The sequence below is a fragment of the Bombus vancouverensis genome, chromosome 13 (assembly GCF_051014615.1).
Source record: "Bombus vancouverensis nearcticus chromosome 13, iyBomVanc1_principal, whole genome shotgun sequence".
Taxonomy (NCBI): Eukaryota; Metazoa; Arthropoda; class Insecta; order Hymenoptera; family Apidae; genus Bombus; species Bombus vancouverensis.
Window position 1 is genome coordinate 11345138 of NC_134923.1, and position 13697 is coordinate 11358834.

The window sequence follows — 13697 nt, forward strand, 5'->3', positions numbered from 1 at the left end:
CGCAGACACTGTGGGTGGTATATAATACTGGTTATATACAGGGTGTTGATATGTTGTGAACATGCGGGTTGATAAAACTCATTGAAAGAGACACGAATCGCGGAGACATTTAACTCGTTCGTTAGTGAACTCCTTTGTACTTCGTATGCATATACATGTTACATATACATATGGTCGTGTAACTTTGAAGGTTGATGGAACTCGTTAGAAAGGGTGTACAGATCTCTATTTTGATTCTAAGTGTACGTCGTGGCTTTAAGCCTGAAAATTTCTTGATTTTACTTATAGTTCGTTGGAAGAGTGGAAGTTTAAAAATTGCTGGAATCTCTCAGTTTGAAAATCTTTCGGCGGAATTTCAATCGCATCCTATCTCTTCAAATTTTTGCGAAGAAATTGTTCAACTTTTTCGTAAAACTACCCTTTAATACAATGCCGATTTTTTATTATTGTCTCTGTAAATAACGTATTTCTAGGGGTTAATGCAACTATCAGGAATTGCATCTACGTTGCAAATTTCAACTGGATACGGAATTTATTTTGTGTTTTTGCACTTCTGTAATTCCACCTAACCTACTGATTATCTTTATAGGATTATGTTTCTATGGTATACTTTCTATTGTATTTAGAAACTAGAGTATATAAAAAATGCATTTTGAAAGTATTTGAGCAGAGAAGAACATTATTTAGCTGATATTCAACGATCTTGATATAGTTTCTATAATCAAGCTATTATGCCAAGAACATTAACCCTCTTTGTTACCAACAAAAGAAAATGTAAACTGATCGCTAATCTTAATGCCTATCCTGAACAAACATAATTTTTTTTCTGTAAAGATATGTGAAAAAAAAAACGAAAAATATACTTTCCAAAAACCGATAATCCGTTCTAAGAAAAAGCAAGATTTTTCTATAACTTCGATCGTTTGTATGACCTTCTTTCTATATATAAATCGATCTATAGACCAAAGCGCAATATGTAAGCGAGTGTAACTTCTATTTGATTATCCCTTTGTCTCTTTTCCTGTTTGCGAGATAAAAATTCTACATCGTTTAAATCACTTTAAAGAGATCTAGATTTCTGATACAAAAATTTGTAATATTTTTTAAGTTCTCTCCTTTATACAATGTAAATTTTAATAATGCTTTCCATTTCTAGATAGAGCTAATAACAGCACGAGAAACTTTCAATTCCAAATTAAAGGATTCAACAACTTCGTTTACTTTTTTACCCGACACTTGCAATTAACGATTGAGATACGATAATTTTATACATTTTTAAGAATTTAATTACAACTTGACGCGATATCGGTTAAAAGTAACGTATTTCGTTCCAATGGATGTAGAAATTGAAACAGTACATAATTAAAACGATAAAACGTTGGTACATAGCCAAGAATACTTACCTCCAAGAAGTTTAAATGTATGTACATGGTATCGAAACAAGTTTCGTCGCACACAAACGTTTCATGCAAAGAGCTTATTCATTATGCAATGAATAATGGTTCGGTAAATCGAAATTCTAATCGTACACCCGCGGGAAATGATCCTCATTGTTCCTGTTCTATTCTACTTACAATGGAAAATAACATATAAAGAAAATAATATATAAATCAGTCTAAAGACGCGCAACAACAATTCCAACCCTCACATCAATATCTATACAATGATATAATTTCACTAGCGTATCGATAGCATTTATTCGGCCAAATAAGACAAAGTTTATCGATGAAATCTATATTTTCGCTTGCTTGTTTGCAAATGAAACAACTGATAACAAGAAATCCGTCTTGTGAAAGCAAGTTCGATGGCTGATGAATCTTCCGCGTCAAACATCGTCGTAGTTTTTCTATTATTACAACGACTGTTGCGTTAATCGCATTTATCGACTTTCTTTTTATTTGGCGCACTATAGGTAGAATTGTATAAATATTTTCGAAAGATCGAGAACGGTATGTGTTTGAAAAAGGAATTAATAATTTTACATGAAAATGTTATATATAGAGATTAAAACCATAGAGATACGCGTAAATATTATATAAATTTGAAAAGGGCACTTTACTCGCGTTAATTTCCAGTTTCTATAAAATTAACGACTGATTTACCATTTCACGTACTGTAATACTCTCCGAGATTTAATTGATTTATTGCAATGAAAGTAATATAGCATTTCATTTAATAATATTTTTGATTCGTTACGAGTAATTAGAAAATGCACTTACGAAGATATAACCGAAGTGAAATTTAAAACGAAATGACTGAAATATAATTTTCTATTTGTGCAAATGCGAGATCTAATATTGTTACGTGATATAGTAGCAACAAGTGTAATCATGTGTATACTATCCGTGTCGAATCGAAGTATTATTATTGGACATATGGTGTATTCTCACAATTTATTGGATAGATCATCGGTTTATCAGTTGCGTCAGCAATCACGAAACAGTACTACCTAATACATAATTCGATTCGTTTCCAAGCTCTAAACAAGGTGTAATTTAAACAATTATCATTAAAAATCGTGCTAAATATCGTTTCTTTGAAATTTATTTTATGTTCCTTTATTTTATGCTCCCTATTTTAAGTTCTAACTTCAAGAACGATAAGTTTATCAATCGACCTACGACGTAGGACGATGCAAGATTTACTTTTAGTTTCAAGTCTTAATTTTAAGACTCATAGTTAGATTGAAGCTTCGTTTGTGAAATCGTATCGAATCTGGTGGAATAATTTTGACAATATGTAATGAAATAATGCTTCTTTTCTACTAAATATGATTTTATTCGTCAAAATAGTTTCTATTATGTTCAACAACTGTATTCTATAACAGAGCCTATTCGGAATCATCAATTATTTCATAATAAAAATAAATAAATAAATGTTCCGCAAGTATGGAATTTTTGTATTTTGTTATTTTTGTATTTCGTATACCCTATTTGTATCAATTCGCACTACTATAATGAATCGGTAATGTCGCATGTGGTACAGAAATGCTGAGAGGGTCACCTGACATATGCTGAATCGGTAACGTTGAGAATGATACTAAAATGGTAAACGGGCTCTAAAGTTCCCGACATAAAAGTGCATTAAGTTCATCCTATACATGGACTTATATTATAAGTCTATGATCCAATACTTGTGATACTTATGATTTATGAATGACATTGCAATTGCAGTCTAAGTGACATACCGGTAATACAGTATTCTATAACAAAATGGTGAAGAACAAGTTCCAGTAATAGTAAATAAAATAGTGTGCCTTTTGTGTTTATCATATATATTTGAATGAACTATATTTGATTCTAATGTAACACAACATAACCCTTTTAGACCCAACGTGACTTTGTTTATATACAGTTTGATATGAATATTCAATGCTTTTAGAGTAGTAGTGTTTTATGTTTTATAATGTTTACATTGTTGGGTGAAGTAAACTTATGGACTTTTGACGACAATATTAATATAAAGAGTACAGACTTTGGTGCATTTCGGTGAGACAAATTAATTCATTCGTATTATAAATTATACTAATAAAGAAACATGTTAATAAAACTGTGTACAAAATAGTAGTATAAAACATTTGCATTCTAAAATATTGTAATAGTTTTACAAATAAATAATTTTTTTATACAATACTTTTTATTATTATAACAAGAACAAATTTTATATTACTATTATAGATATCATGATAAACGTATTGATCATTTACACGAAGAAGCCAAAAAATCTTATTGCCAGAAACGAGGTATGATATATGTACCAACAAATAAAAAAGGAAATAAATTAAAAGATTCTATCAAATACTTAGAGGTAAACTTCTAATCAACTACTAAGAACAAATATAATTAGTTTTGCGTTCTATATATTAAATAATATAAGAACAATTATATCCTTATAGGAACAGTTGAAGGATAATACAATTGTACATTGTCAGTGGTATGATGACTGTGTTTTACAATTAATGTTAAACAATGCTTTATTAATACAAATACAAGTTAATATTGCCACTGGTGATGTATGTAAAATAACTTTTGATAAGTATCTCATAGGAAAACTGTTGGAACATATATCAGATGGTAATCGTATACTTTTATATGATTTACATTTATATGTTTATTCAAAGAGTTGTAGACATTTTATTATTTATATTTATAGTGATAATCACAAAAAATTATATTCTTTGCATCTATAACGATAACCAAGTTTCTGTTGTACATTTTACAAGATCGAAAAGACATGTCTTCGATAAAATTAATAAACTTGAACCAAAATTATCTACGATTGATCTCTTTGGCCCTAATGGCCGCAGATTGGACAAAAAAGTACAAACCAATAAATGTGGTGATCTGGTAAATATATTTGTGAAAAATTTTATCGAATTAAGATCTTTTATCTTTATATTGTAACTAATAACTTCCCAGTTATCTTTTCTTGAATTTGTAATGAACGTTATAAATTATAGATTTTAATTTGGTGGAAATCTACTATAAATGAAGTTTATCCTTGGAGTCCTGCTGTAAAAGAACATGATCGTGCTAACATACATCTTTATCGTTTAATAGGGTATTCAAACAGAGATTCTTCCTTGTTTTTAATTTTATTTGTTTTAATTCTGTCCTTTTATCTCTATCTACTGTTTAATAAAAATATTAATTTCTTTCAAATTTAATTTATAGATAATGTATTTTTATTTCCAGAGTAAAATTAGAATTAATTTGTTATATACGTAGTGAATTTGATCCCTTATGTATAATGTTTGATGCATGTAATGATAATATTATTCATTCTGTAGAACAAAAAGTTTCAAGAAAGGTAATAATATTGTGTCATTCATATCCTATAATGTTACAATGGATACAATTGAGTACTTTATAGGGCGAAGTAACTATAGAATGGCGTACATATGAAGTTTCTCAACAAGATAAACTTCAAAGAATAGCAATGGTTTCTGTATCATTACCTACACATACAAGTTGTGTAAAATTTTCACCAACTCAAGAATTATTGTTATTATGTTGTATAGATGGTTCTGTTATAATTTATGATCAGACTAGAGCTACTACTGCTAGTGTAAAAGCAGCTTTTGTAAGCTATGCATATATGTAAAGTGCAGTACTAAAACAATGATTTCTAAAATGCTCAAAATGATATATATATGTATATATATTTAAGATACCTACATTGGCATCGTGGCATAGTGATGGAATAATATTTGTTGTTGGAAATGATAAAGGTCAATTTCAACATTTTGACATTGCTTTATCCTGTATTAAAAGTCAAACATTGACCGAAGAAGCAGCACAAGCTAATATACTTGACTTATCTTCGTATTTCAGGTATTATTTTAACTTTACTTTCTTACCAAGATATAACAGCAGCACTTGCTACACATATAATACAATACAAAACATCTATTTACATTGTAGAATTCAACCAGCATTACTTCGCATGGAATGGAATAAAAAAACTGATTTAAATTGTTATATTAATTTACATAATCACGGAAATTCTTTATTATTGTTAATTTTTCAACGGTATAACGTTATATAAGCTCTTTTTATAATACAAGTAACAAGTAAAAATGGTATTAATATAATAAATTTATAGAGGACCTCTTGGTGTTCTTAAAATGTTGGAAGGAAATTCTTTTACTGGTGATGTATTAGTCAAGAGATATTTATCTTTATCGCAAGTTGAACAAGCAACTTCTTTACTATTAGCTATGAATTGGGATACTCATTCTCGTGCATGTATGCATGCATTAAATCAGATAGTAAATTATTTGTTTAAACTACCATTGACAACAGAACGGGAAAGTAAGATACACTTCTGTAGTTTAATTGCTTTGTAATGGATAATATAACATAAACATAATATAATTTGACTCTCTAGATCTTATACAAAATGCATTAGGCAGTTTTCATGTACCTATTAAACCAATAAGTCAAGCTATTGAAGAAGAATATGGAGACGAAATAAGAGATTTAACAAGACGTTTCTTCCATCACTTATTAAGGTATTACATATATTTACTTTTGAAAAACGTTTCTGTAACGCATAAAACTAATTCTAGATATTGTAGGTATCATATGTTTGAAAAGGCTTTTAGGCTTGCTATAGACTTGAATGACCATGATCTTTTTATGGATATACACTTTTATGCAATAGTCGTAAATGATACAGCAATGGCAACTGCTGCAAAAGAAAATGCTGAACGCATATTAAGTAGATCAAATAGTTGCAGTAGTTCACGTAAGAATAAATCAAATATCATGTTATACATTTTAGTTCAAGGAATATACCATAAAAAACAATTTTCAGATTCTACATGTTCTAGAGCATCCTGTTCATTGTGTTCTGATTCAATAAGTGATAAAGGAGAAGTATCTTATAGTGACGAAAGTGACAATTTTTCAAAGGAGAATCAAACTGACATAAAATCGAAATGTCACAATTATAAGAAAGAGTCTAGCAACCAAATTCCACCCTTACCAGTTCTTCATCCACATACCCTTCATAAAAATTTATTATCTACTTCATTTACCGACATATCACCTAGTGAAAAAACTGACTGTAATCTAGAAACAAAATCTTTCAGTATATCTAATAATACTCTTACCACAACCTCCTTCCATCATTCATCTCACCTTTCACTTCCAAATACATTTTTTACATCAACATCATTCAACAAACCACTGTATAAAATTCATGCACATCCAACATCAGTATCTACAATGTCTTCTACCAGCAATTCACAATCTTTAAATAACATTTCTGATGATTTAATGACAACTTCATTTGGGAGTCTGTCTTTAAATGAAAGAAAAACAGGAATGTCTAATCGAGTTAATGAGAACTCTGTAGATACCACACTGAAGAAGGTCCTACGTGGTGAAATGCAGTTGCCTCTTGATAATATACCTAATGATACAATAACAACGAATCTAGTACAAGAAAATAGTTTTATGTCTACTCCTTTTAACAGTCTGACACATGAATCAGTTACATCAGATGTTTCTTCTAATCTATTAAAATCTTCATTAGATAACATAGATAATAATATTATGTCTACATCATTTAGTACACTTGGTACAGATATTTCAAATCCATATGATAAATCTTTTAATGATTTAGTAACTACTAAATCTGACTCAAATACTGTTTCATCTCCTTTAAAAAATATTAAGCCATCTGTTACAATCAGTAATTTTGTGTCTAAAACGCTTTCTGATTCTGTTGTAACAAATAAATTAACATGCAATTTACATAACAATCATAGTAATCTTGCATCTACTTCATTTAATTTTCTTGAAAATCAAGTAAAAGATTCATGCAATGGCAGTTCAAATAATTTTAATAATGATGATAATCCTAGTATTATGAAATTACAGCAACCTTTCCTGGGAAAAAAACAAGTAGATTTCAATATTCCACCACCCCCTTCTTTAACAAATTCATTTGCGAATTATTTTCAAAGTCTTCCAAAAAAAAATCTTCCTTTATCTAGAAGTACATCAGGATTAGCTGATATTGATGAATCGATTAAAAAAGTTTCATCTATTAGAACAAGAAACGTCAACTCGTATTTACTACAAAGACAAAATTCTGCATCCAATATTTTACAAGATCAACCTAAATATACCAATATTAAATCTAGGTACAGATTTAATTATGACTTTGATTGCATTTCACTTCATGGAAGTTGTGATAACATTGATATGCATTCCTCTACTAATAATACGAGACTAGGTAATTCACAATTTTCTTCTACTTATGGTGCACAAAACAGATTTGATAGACATTCAAAATTAGTATCATCACAAAACAGTACAAATACTAATATTAGTAAAGAATCTAAGATATCTTCCAACATTCCACCTCTACCTATCATATCACCATCTACTTCTAGTTCTACGTCCTGTTCTTCTTTTCCTATCTTCACAGATACAACATTAACAACAAATGAAAAACCAAAGGTTAAATTTTCAGATACTGTTACACATATTTTAGTACCTGGTACAGTAAGTATATAAACATAAGTAAAGTATTAAAGATATCAAAAATATGTGGTATTCACTTTTTTTATTATATTTCTAGGGTCAATCACATAAACAAAAACGTTCCACAATTACTCAAGTACATTTAACTGATCCTAAACGGGAGTTAGCAGAAAGTCTTCCATTGTGCCTTGGAAATGAAGATTATCTTAAAGATTTTCAACCACTACCAAGTAAGTGATATAGTTTAATAATTATAATAATATGTAATATGTTCAAATATGTAATATTATATTTTATAGAAGAAACTATTAATGACAAAGAAAAGGAATCTTCAAGACAAGAAGAAGGTTCAAAAATAAAAGTTGTACACTTTGGACTATTATAAAAAGAAGATTTCAATTTAAATACGAAGATATATATATATGTATATATATTTTCTATACTTACATATATATAAAACTTGAATAAGCACATGTATACTTTTATATTGTACATAATTTTTACACAATAAAAGTTATTTTTAAATTACATAACTGAATTATTTATTTATTGCTATATGAATTATAAAACTTCCTTCAATATTTTTTCCAGTTACAACACAAAACTAATTTTTTATTGTTATATAAATTAATAATTTTTTAGTAATTATTACTCTTATTTTCCTCTATTTTCAATTAATTCATCTAACTCTTTCTTGGTATCAATCAACTCCCTATTTGGTATAAAACGTTTCCTTTCTAATGATGGATCATATTTATCAACATGTAATGTAACACCTTCCGGTAAAGTTGCTTCTAATATTCTAATAAGAATAGGATATTTTATAGATGACACATTTGATATTTGTATATCTCTCTCATAAATTTTTAAATCATATTCAGCATCGACTACAGTACCTCCTTTCTTATATCTTTTTACCTTATATTCTCTATGTGGTAAAGGAAAGCTATGAAAACAGAACACATCATTATGATATAATATAATACCAAATAATTCTTTATACTAAAAAATATGACTATAATATTACCTTTGATCAATAGTAAAATTAAATACACTTGCTATTTTATGAACAAAGCTTTGATAACTCTCAAGTACAGGATAATTGTATCCTCTAATTTGTATATTTAAAACAGGACAAATTGGTATCTCATATTCTTTTTGCTATAATAGTACAAATAAATTAAATATTAAACATAATCATAGTACAAATTTAATATAAAGTATAATTTGATAAATATAAACTATTCATAGATAACCTTTAAATACGGCGGTTCATATATACTATATAATCTCACTGTCTCGTTAAATAAAGGACGTCGACAGTATGCTGTAACCTGTATAATTTGGTTAAATAATTATTTTTACAAATACGGTAGATTTATATAACCTCATTTTGAGTGAAAAAGAGATGTATTTACCTGTTTGAGAACATTTAATATCATTTTGTATTAAATGAAAGAATTATTGAAAGTTACTGTGTAATGTTTCAGTATAAATAATTTTAGTTATAACCTCTTATTTTAATTATTTTAATTGTATCATAGCTAATAACTAGATAATATCAGATGTTACATGTATGAAATAACAGGTAATAATCACATGTCCACAATAGTATGTCTATGGTACTATTACACTATTGTATGATATACATACTTAAGAAAAATTATTTTATATTAAAATATCTTATAAAATCCATTAAAATTGTCGTTTATTATTGAAAAGCATAAAAAATAAACGGTAACATAGGTACATAATCATTAAATTTTATCGAAACTCTTTATAAAATTTCTATTTTAATATAACTATTTCAATTTATTTTAACTCTCTGTTTTTTAATATATTTTATTTATACATTCTTATTTCTTGATTGAATTATTTTTGTTACAATTTAGTTTTTCATGCAGTTGAAACTAATACATTAAACAGTAGTCCAGTCAAGAATTAAATTCATTGGATCTTCCTTGTGGGACCTGTATACTATTCATTCAACGAACAGCCAATAATTGTACTGTTACAATCGAGGTATTCTGTCAAGATACGAAACGATATTCTAAACGTGTAACCTATAGATATATATACAATATGCAGTACGTAATAATAGTTTAAGTATTTCAGTCGTATGTACAAATGTATTATTTAAATAAACAATGGATATCGAAACTGAAAATGTAATAAATCTCGTATTTCCAAGTGGCATACCAGGTAACTTATCTTTATTTCTACAGCAGAAACAAACTCACTTCTCAATATTGATATATCGCATTTAAACTACCTGTTTGAAGTAAATCTTTTTAGTTATAATTATACATTGTTATACATTCTTACAGAATTATGGAAGGAGAATCCAGATTTTTACCAATACTTATCAAAACTTGGTGGTTACGATGTTGATCAGCTCAGTAAGGCAATTTTTTCTAATATGTAATTCTTTAATTTAAAGCAGATTATAAAGTATCTATTTCTTTTTAGATAAAGAGCCTGGTCATTTGAATGATGAGAAAACTTCAGTATTGCAAACTACACAAGAGTTGGTGTTCGCAAATTATAAGACATTTATTCAGACAGCAGAAAGTTCTAGAGAAATATTTAAACAAGTAATAATGTTCCAAACTTTAATAATTTTTATAGTTTCATTGGTCTATCCATTAATAAAAATATATTATTTAATTTCAAGTTTAATGAGACTGAAAATCGACTTGATGGACTTGTACAAGAGATACCTAAATTTGTGGGAAAGTGCCAATCATTTTGTGATATATCAAAAGACATAAATACACATAGAAGAATAAACAGTTTAACACTAACAAGAAATGCAGAATTACTTGAAGTACTTGAAATGCCTCAGTTAATGGAATCTTGTTTAAGGAGTAATCAATATAATGAAGCATTAGAATTATCTCAATATGCACGTCAGTTAGGAACTAAACACGGAGATATTCCAATTATATCGGTATAATTTAACATACTTACAGAATGTAACAAAATATATTCCAAGTTGTTTATTAATAATTTAGTCCATAGTGACAGAAATTGAAAACAGTTGGTCTGGCATGGTGGGACAAGTTGTTGGTTCATTAAGAGGTGATTTACCACTCGCCAGATGTCTACAACTTGTTGGATTATTACGATCAATGGATGCTTTTACAGAACCTGAATTACGTATTAAATTTCTACAAGCACGTGATAGCTGGCTTCAAAGTCTTTTGAATGCTATTCCCAAAGAAGACCGTAGGTTGATTTCGTATAAAACATTATATCAAATAGATAATTTAATAATGTATATTATTTCCATTTAGCTAATCTTCATATCACAAAAACTATAGAATTATCCAGAATACATTTATTCAATATAATAACACAATATAAAGCTATGTTTAATGATGATGAACTAATAACACCAGGAAGAGATATAACTGTAAACGAGTGTGCTATATTTTATCATTGGGTTGAAGAAAAGGTATATTGGATATTTATGTATTCTTTGACAATATATCTTCAATACAATATAATTAATTTTTTTCTAGATATCCCAATTTTTAATGACTTTAGAACAAGATTTACCTGGTGTGACATCAATAGATTCTATTTTGGGTCAATGTACATATTTTGGTTTATCATTTGGTAGAGTAGGTGCTGATTTTACAGGCCGAATGTCTGATATATTTGTACGCGTTATTGGGGAAAAATTTGAGTCTAGTATTCGCAAGACAACAAAAAAGTTTGAGAGTGATATGGAATCATTTACCTTAATTAATAAAATACAAAAGGCTACTATTAAAATAACTACTACAATTAAATCAGTAAGTAATTGTCTTTTTATTATACAGAGTATCACCGAATTGGTGGTACAAGCCAAAAGGAGGAAAATCTATATGAAAAAATAAGTCAGTGACATTCCATATTCTCTTCAATTAATGAAATGGATCTATGTTTCAAATTTACACTTTATAATACAAATGAAAACCATATTTTGCAGGAGAATCCACCAGAACAATTGGTTGAATTTTATCCATTAGCTGAATATTGTAATGGACTTATATCAGCTTTTAATGAAATACGACTTTGTCCACCAGTAGCACTTTCTGTTTTTTGTACAAAGATTTTACAAGAGTCTTTACATAATGTAGCAAAGTCAATATTACTTTTTTATAAACAAGAACAACAGGTAAATTAATATTTTTAACTTGTATCTTACCAATTGTTTAAAATTAAATAGATATATATCTAATACAATTCATATTTTTTTCAGGCTTTTGCAGCTTCAGAAAGGGAGAATATGCTCAAATTTATAGAATGTTTGAGTGAACAATTGGTTCCTTATGTACAGTACTGCATTCATGTTATTTTTCCACCAAATCAAAGTGCAATTCATTTAGGCATTTCAGAAAATTTGTTACAAGCAGAGGTAAGAAAATGTACAAAATTATTTTTAAATGAATCACATAGTAGCACTATATATATAACAAATAATCTGCATTTTTTATAGGGAATAACATACTTAAACAGAGACGTTATTTTGGAACCTTTGGCTCCTTTATTACCAATTTCGAAAAATCTGCCAGTGTCTGATGTACAATCACTACTGATACAAAGAACTTCCTCTGAAATATCGTCATTACCTGAAACTGCAGAAATAAATAGAACTGTTTCACAAATGGAGAAATTAAAAATGTCACAGTCACATTTATCTCTAGAACAGAAAACTGTATCTACTGATTCACAAGAAAGAAATACACATTTGATTGAAGATAGTAACATTCTTACAAATAATTCAACTGGTAATGGTGAAAATCAAAATAGATAATTGTAAATTTTTGTTTCATTGCATATTATTGTATACAAAAATATTGTAAATAAAAAAATACTTTTTTAGATTAACTGTATGAATGTAAAAACAATTTCCTGTTGTGGTAAATGTTGTGTATTCTATAGAATTGAAATTTTTATATCCAAATTATAACATTGCGAAAATAATATTTTATAAAGTATTTATGACATATCAATTTTTATTTATATATTAAACATATATCTATATCATATATTGTATAGAAAACACGAAACTCCTTTAGAATTATTCTTTTTATCTATCACGTATCTGTGAAAATTATGTCATAACAATCTTCAGAAATTAAATTAATATAATATTATCTAATGCATCTTGTTTAATAGTTTTTATTTTTCTAATAGTAATTTTTCTAAAAGTAATTTTTCAGATTCTTCATTTCTTTTTCTTCTACATCCATTAAAAACGTAAGCAATTTACTTTTTTATTTTAATAGTCTTCAGACATTTCATTAATATAACCTTCGAAATTTTTGTAATAACATTGTAAATAAATTTGTAACCTTTTTATCTCCTCTTTTTCCTGTAAATGTCTTTCTGGTAATGCTTTCAAACGCATTCTTAACATATGACAGTCTCGTTTTGCTTTGGTATATAGATATTGTATTCTTTCTGCAGATGTGTACGCCTAAAAACATTTTACTTTATACTTATTGGAGTTCTACAATTAATTTGTTAGTTACATGACTAATTATGTCAAGTTATATATTGTTTTAAAATATTTAAATATTTTATTAATATTAAATACTGATTTCTTAACTATGATACGATGTGACGACTGACGATCCAGCCGCAGGAATGAGCAATGAGCGGACGGCCCAGGACGGATGTAGTAGTTGGCTTATGAAACAGGTGCTT

The 13697-nt window shown here is 27.9% G+C and overlaps 3 protein-coding genes and 1 long non-coding RNA gene across 4 annotated transcripts; 2 read left to right on the forward strand and 2 right to left on the reverse strand.

Annotated features, from left to right (window-relative positions):
• Positions 1-3109: 3109 nt before the first annotated feature.
• On the forward strand, positions 3110-8530 carry frtz (WD repeat-containing and planar cell polarity effector protein fritz). The gene is made up of 15 exons (XM_033340768.2): positions 3110-3488; positions 3678-3807; positions 3896-4073; positions 4153-4346; positions 4460-4560; positions 4695-4809; positions 4873-5082; positions 5170-5333; positions 5424-5531; positions 5605-5813; positions 5890-6013; positions 6080-6249; positions 6319-8018; positions 8095-8227; positions 8297-8530. The coding sequence occupies exons 1-15, from the start codon at positions 3406-3408 to the stop codon at positions 8380-8382; spliced, it is 3705 nt and encodes a 1234-aa protein (XP_033196659.1). The 5' UTR covers positions 3110-3405; the 3' UTR covers positions 8383-8530.
• mRpL48 (mitochondrial ribosomal protein L48) lies at positions 8061-9555 on the reverse strand. The gene is made up of 4 exons (XM_033340806.2): positions 9416-9555; positions 9254-9331; positions 9025-9158; positions 8061-8943 (listed from the first exon to the last, which is right to left on the reverse strand). The coding sequence occupies exons 1-4, from the start codon at positions 9437-9439 to the stop codon at positions 8652-8654; spliced, it is 528 nt and encodes a 175-aa protein (XP_033196697.2). The 5' UTR covers positions 9440-9555; the 3' UTR covers positions 8061-8651.
• Positions 9502-12875, forward strand: Cog8 (conserved oligomeric Golgi complex subunit 8). The gene is made up of 11 exons (XM_033340792.2): positions 9502-9585; positions 9890-10199; positions 10325-10396; positions 10467-10591; positions 10672-10947; positions 11012-11225; positions 11294-11454; positions 11522-11797; positions 11974-12162; positions 12247-12402; positions 12484-12875. The coding sequence occupies exons 2-11, from the start codon at positions 10145-10147 to the stop codon at positions 12799-12801; spliced, it is 1842 nt and encodes a 613-aa protein (XP_033196683.2). The 5' UTR covers positions 9502-9585; positions 9890-10144; the 3' UTR covers positions 12802-12875.
• A 27-nt stretch (positions 12876-12902) lies between these two features.
• LOC143303504 (uncharacterized) lies at positions 12903-13680 on the reverse strand. The gene is made up of 2 exons (XR_013059893.1): positions 13600-13680; positions 12903-13467 (listed from the first exon to the last, which is right to left on the reverse strand). It is a non-coding gene; the product is annotated as an uncharacterized LOC143303504 (long non-coding RNA).
• Between the last annotated feature and the right edge of the window lie 17 nt (positions 13681-13697).

Coding starts and splice junctions, on each gene's coding strand:
- frtz (XM_033340768.2), top strand. CDS start 3,406: ATGTTTACATTGTTGGGTGAAGTAAACTTATGGACTTTTGACGACAAT. Junction 4,561..4,694: donor CATCTTTATCGTTTAATAGG/GTATTCAAACAG, acceptor TTTTATTTCCAG/AGTAAAATTAGAATTAATTT. Junction 6,014..6,079: donor TTCTTCCATCACTTATTAAG/GTATTACATATA, acceptor TAGATATTGTAG/GTATCATATGTTTGAAAAGG.
- mRpL48 (XM_033340806.2), bottom strand. CDS start 9,439: ATGATATTAAATGTTCTCAAACAG. Junction 9,332..9,415: donor TATTAAATGTTCTCAAACAG/GTAAATACATCT, acceptor CAAATTATACAG/GTTACAGCATACTGTCGACG. Junction 8,944..9,024: donor AATTTTACTATTGATCAAAG/GTAATATTATAG, acceptor CTGTTTTCATAG/CTTTCCTTTACCACATAGAG.
- Cog8 (XM_033340792.2), top strand. CDS start 10,145: ATGGATATCGAAACTGAAAATGTAATAAATCTCGTATTTCCAAGTGGC. Junction 11,226..11,293: donor TGCTATTCCCAAAGAAGACC/GTAGGTTGATTT, acceptor ATTTCCATTTAG/CTAATCTTCATATCACAAAA. Junction 11,455..11,521: donor ATCATTGGGTTGAAGAAAAG/GTATATTGGATA, acceptor ATTTTTTTCTAG/ATATCCCAATTTTTAATGAC.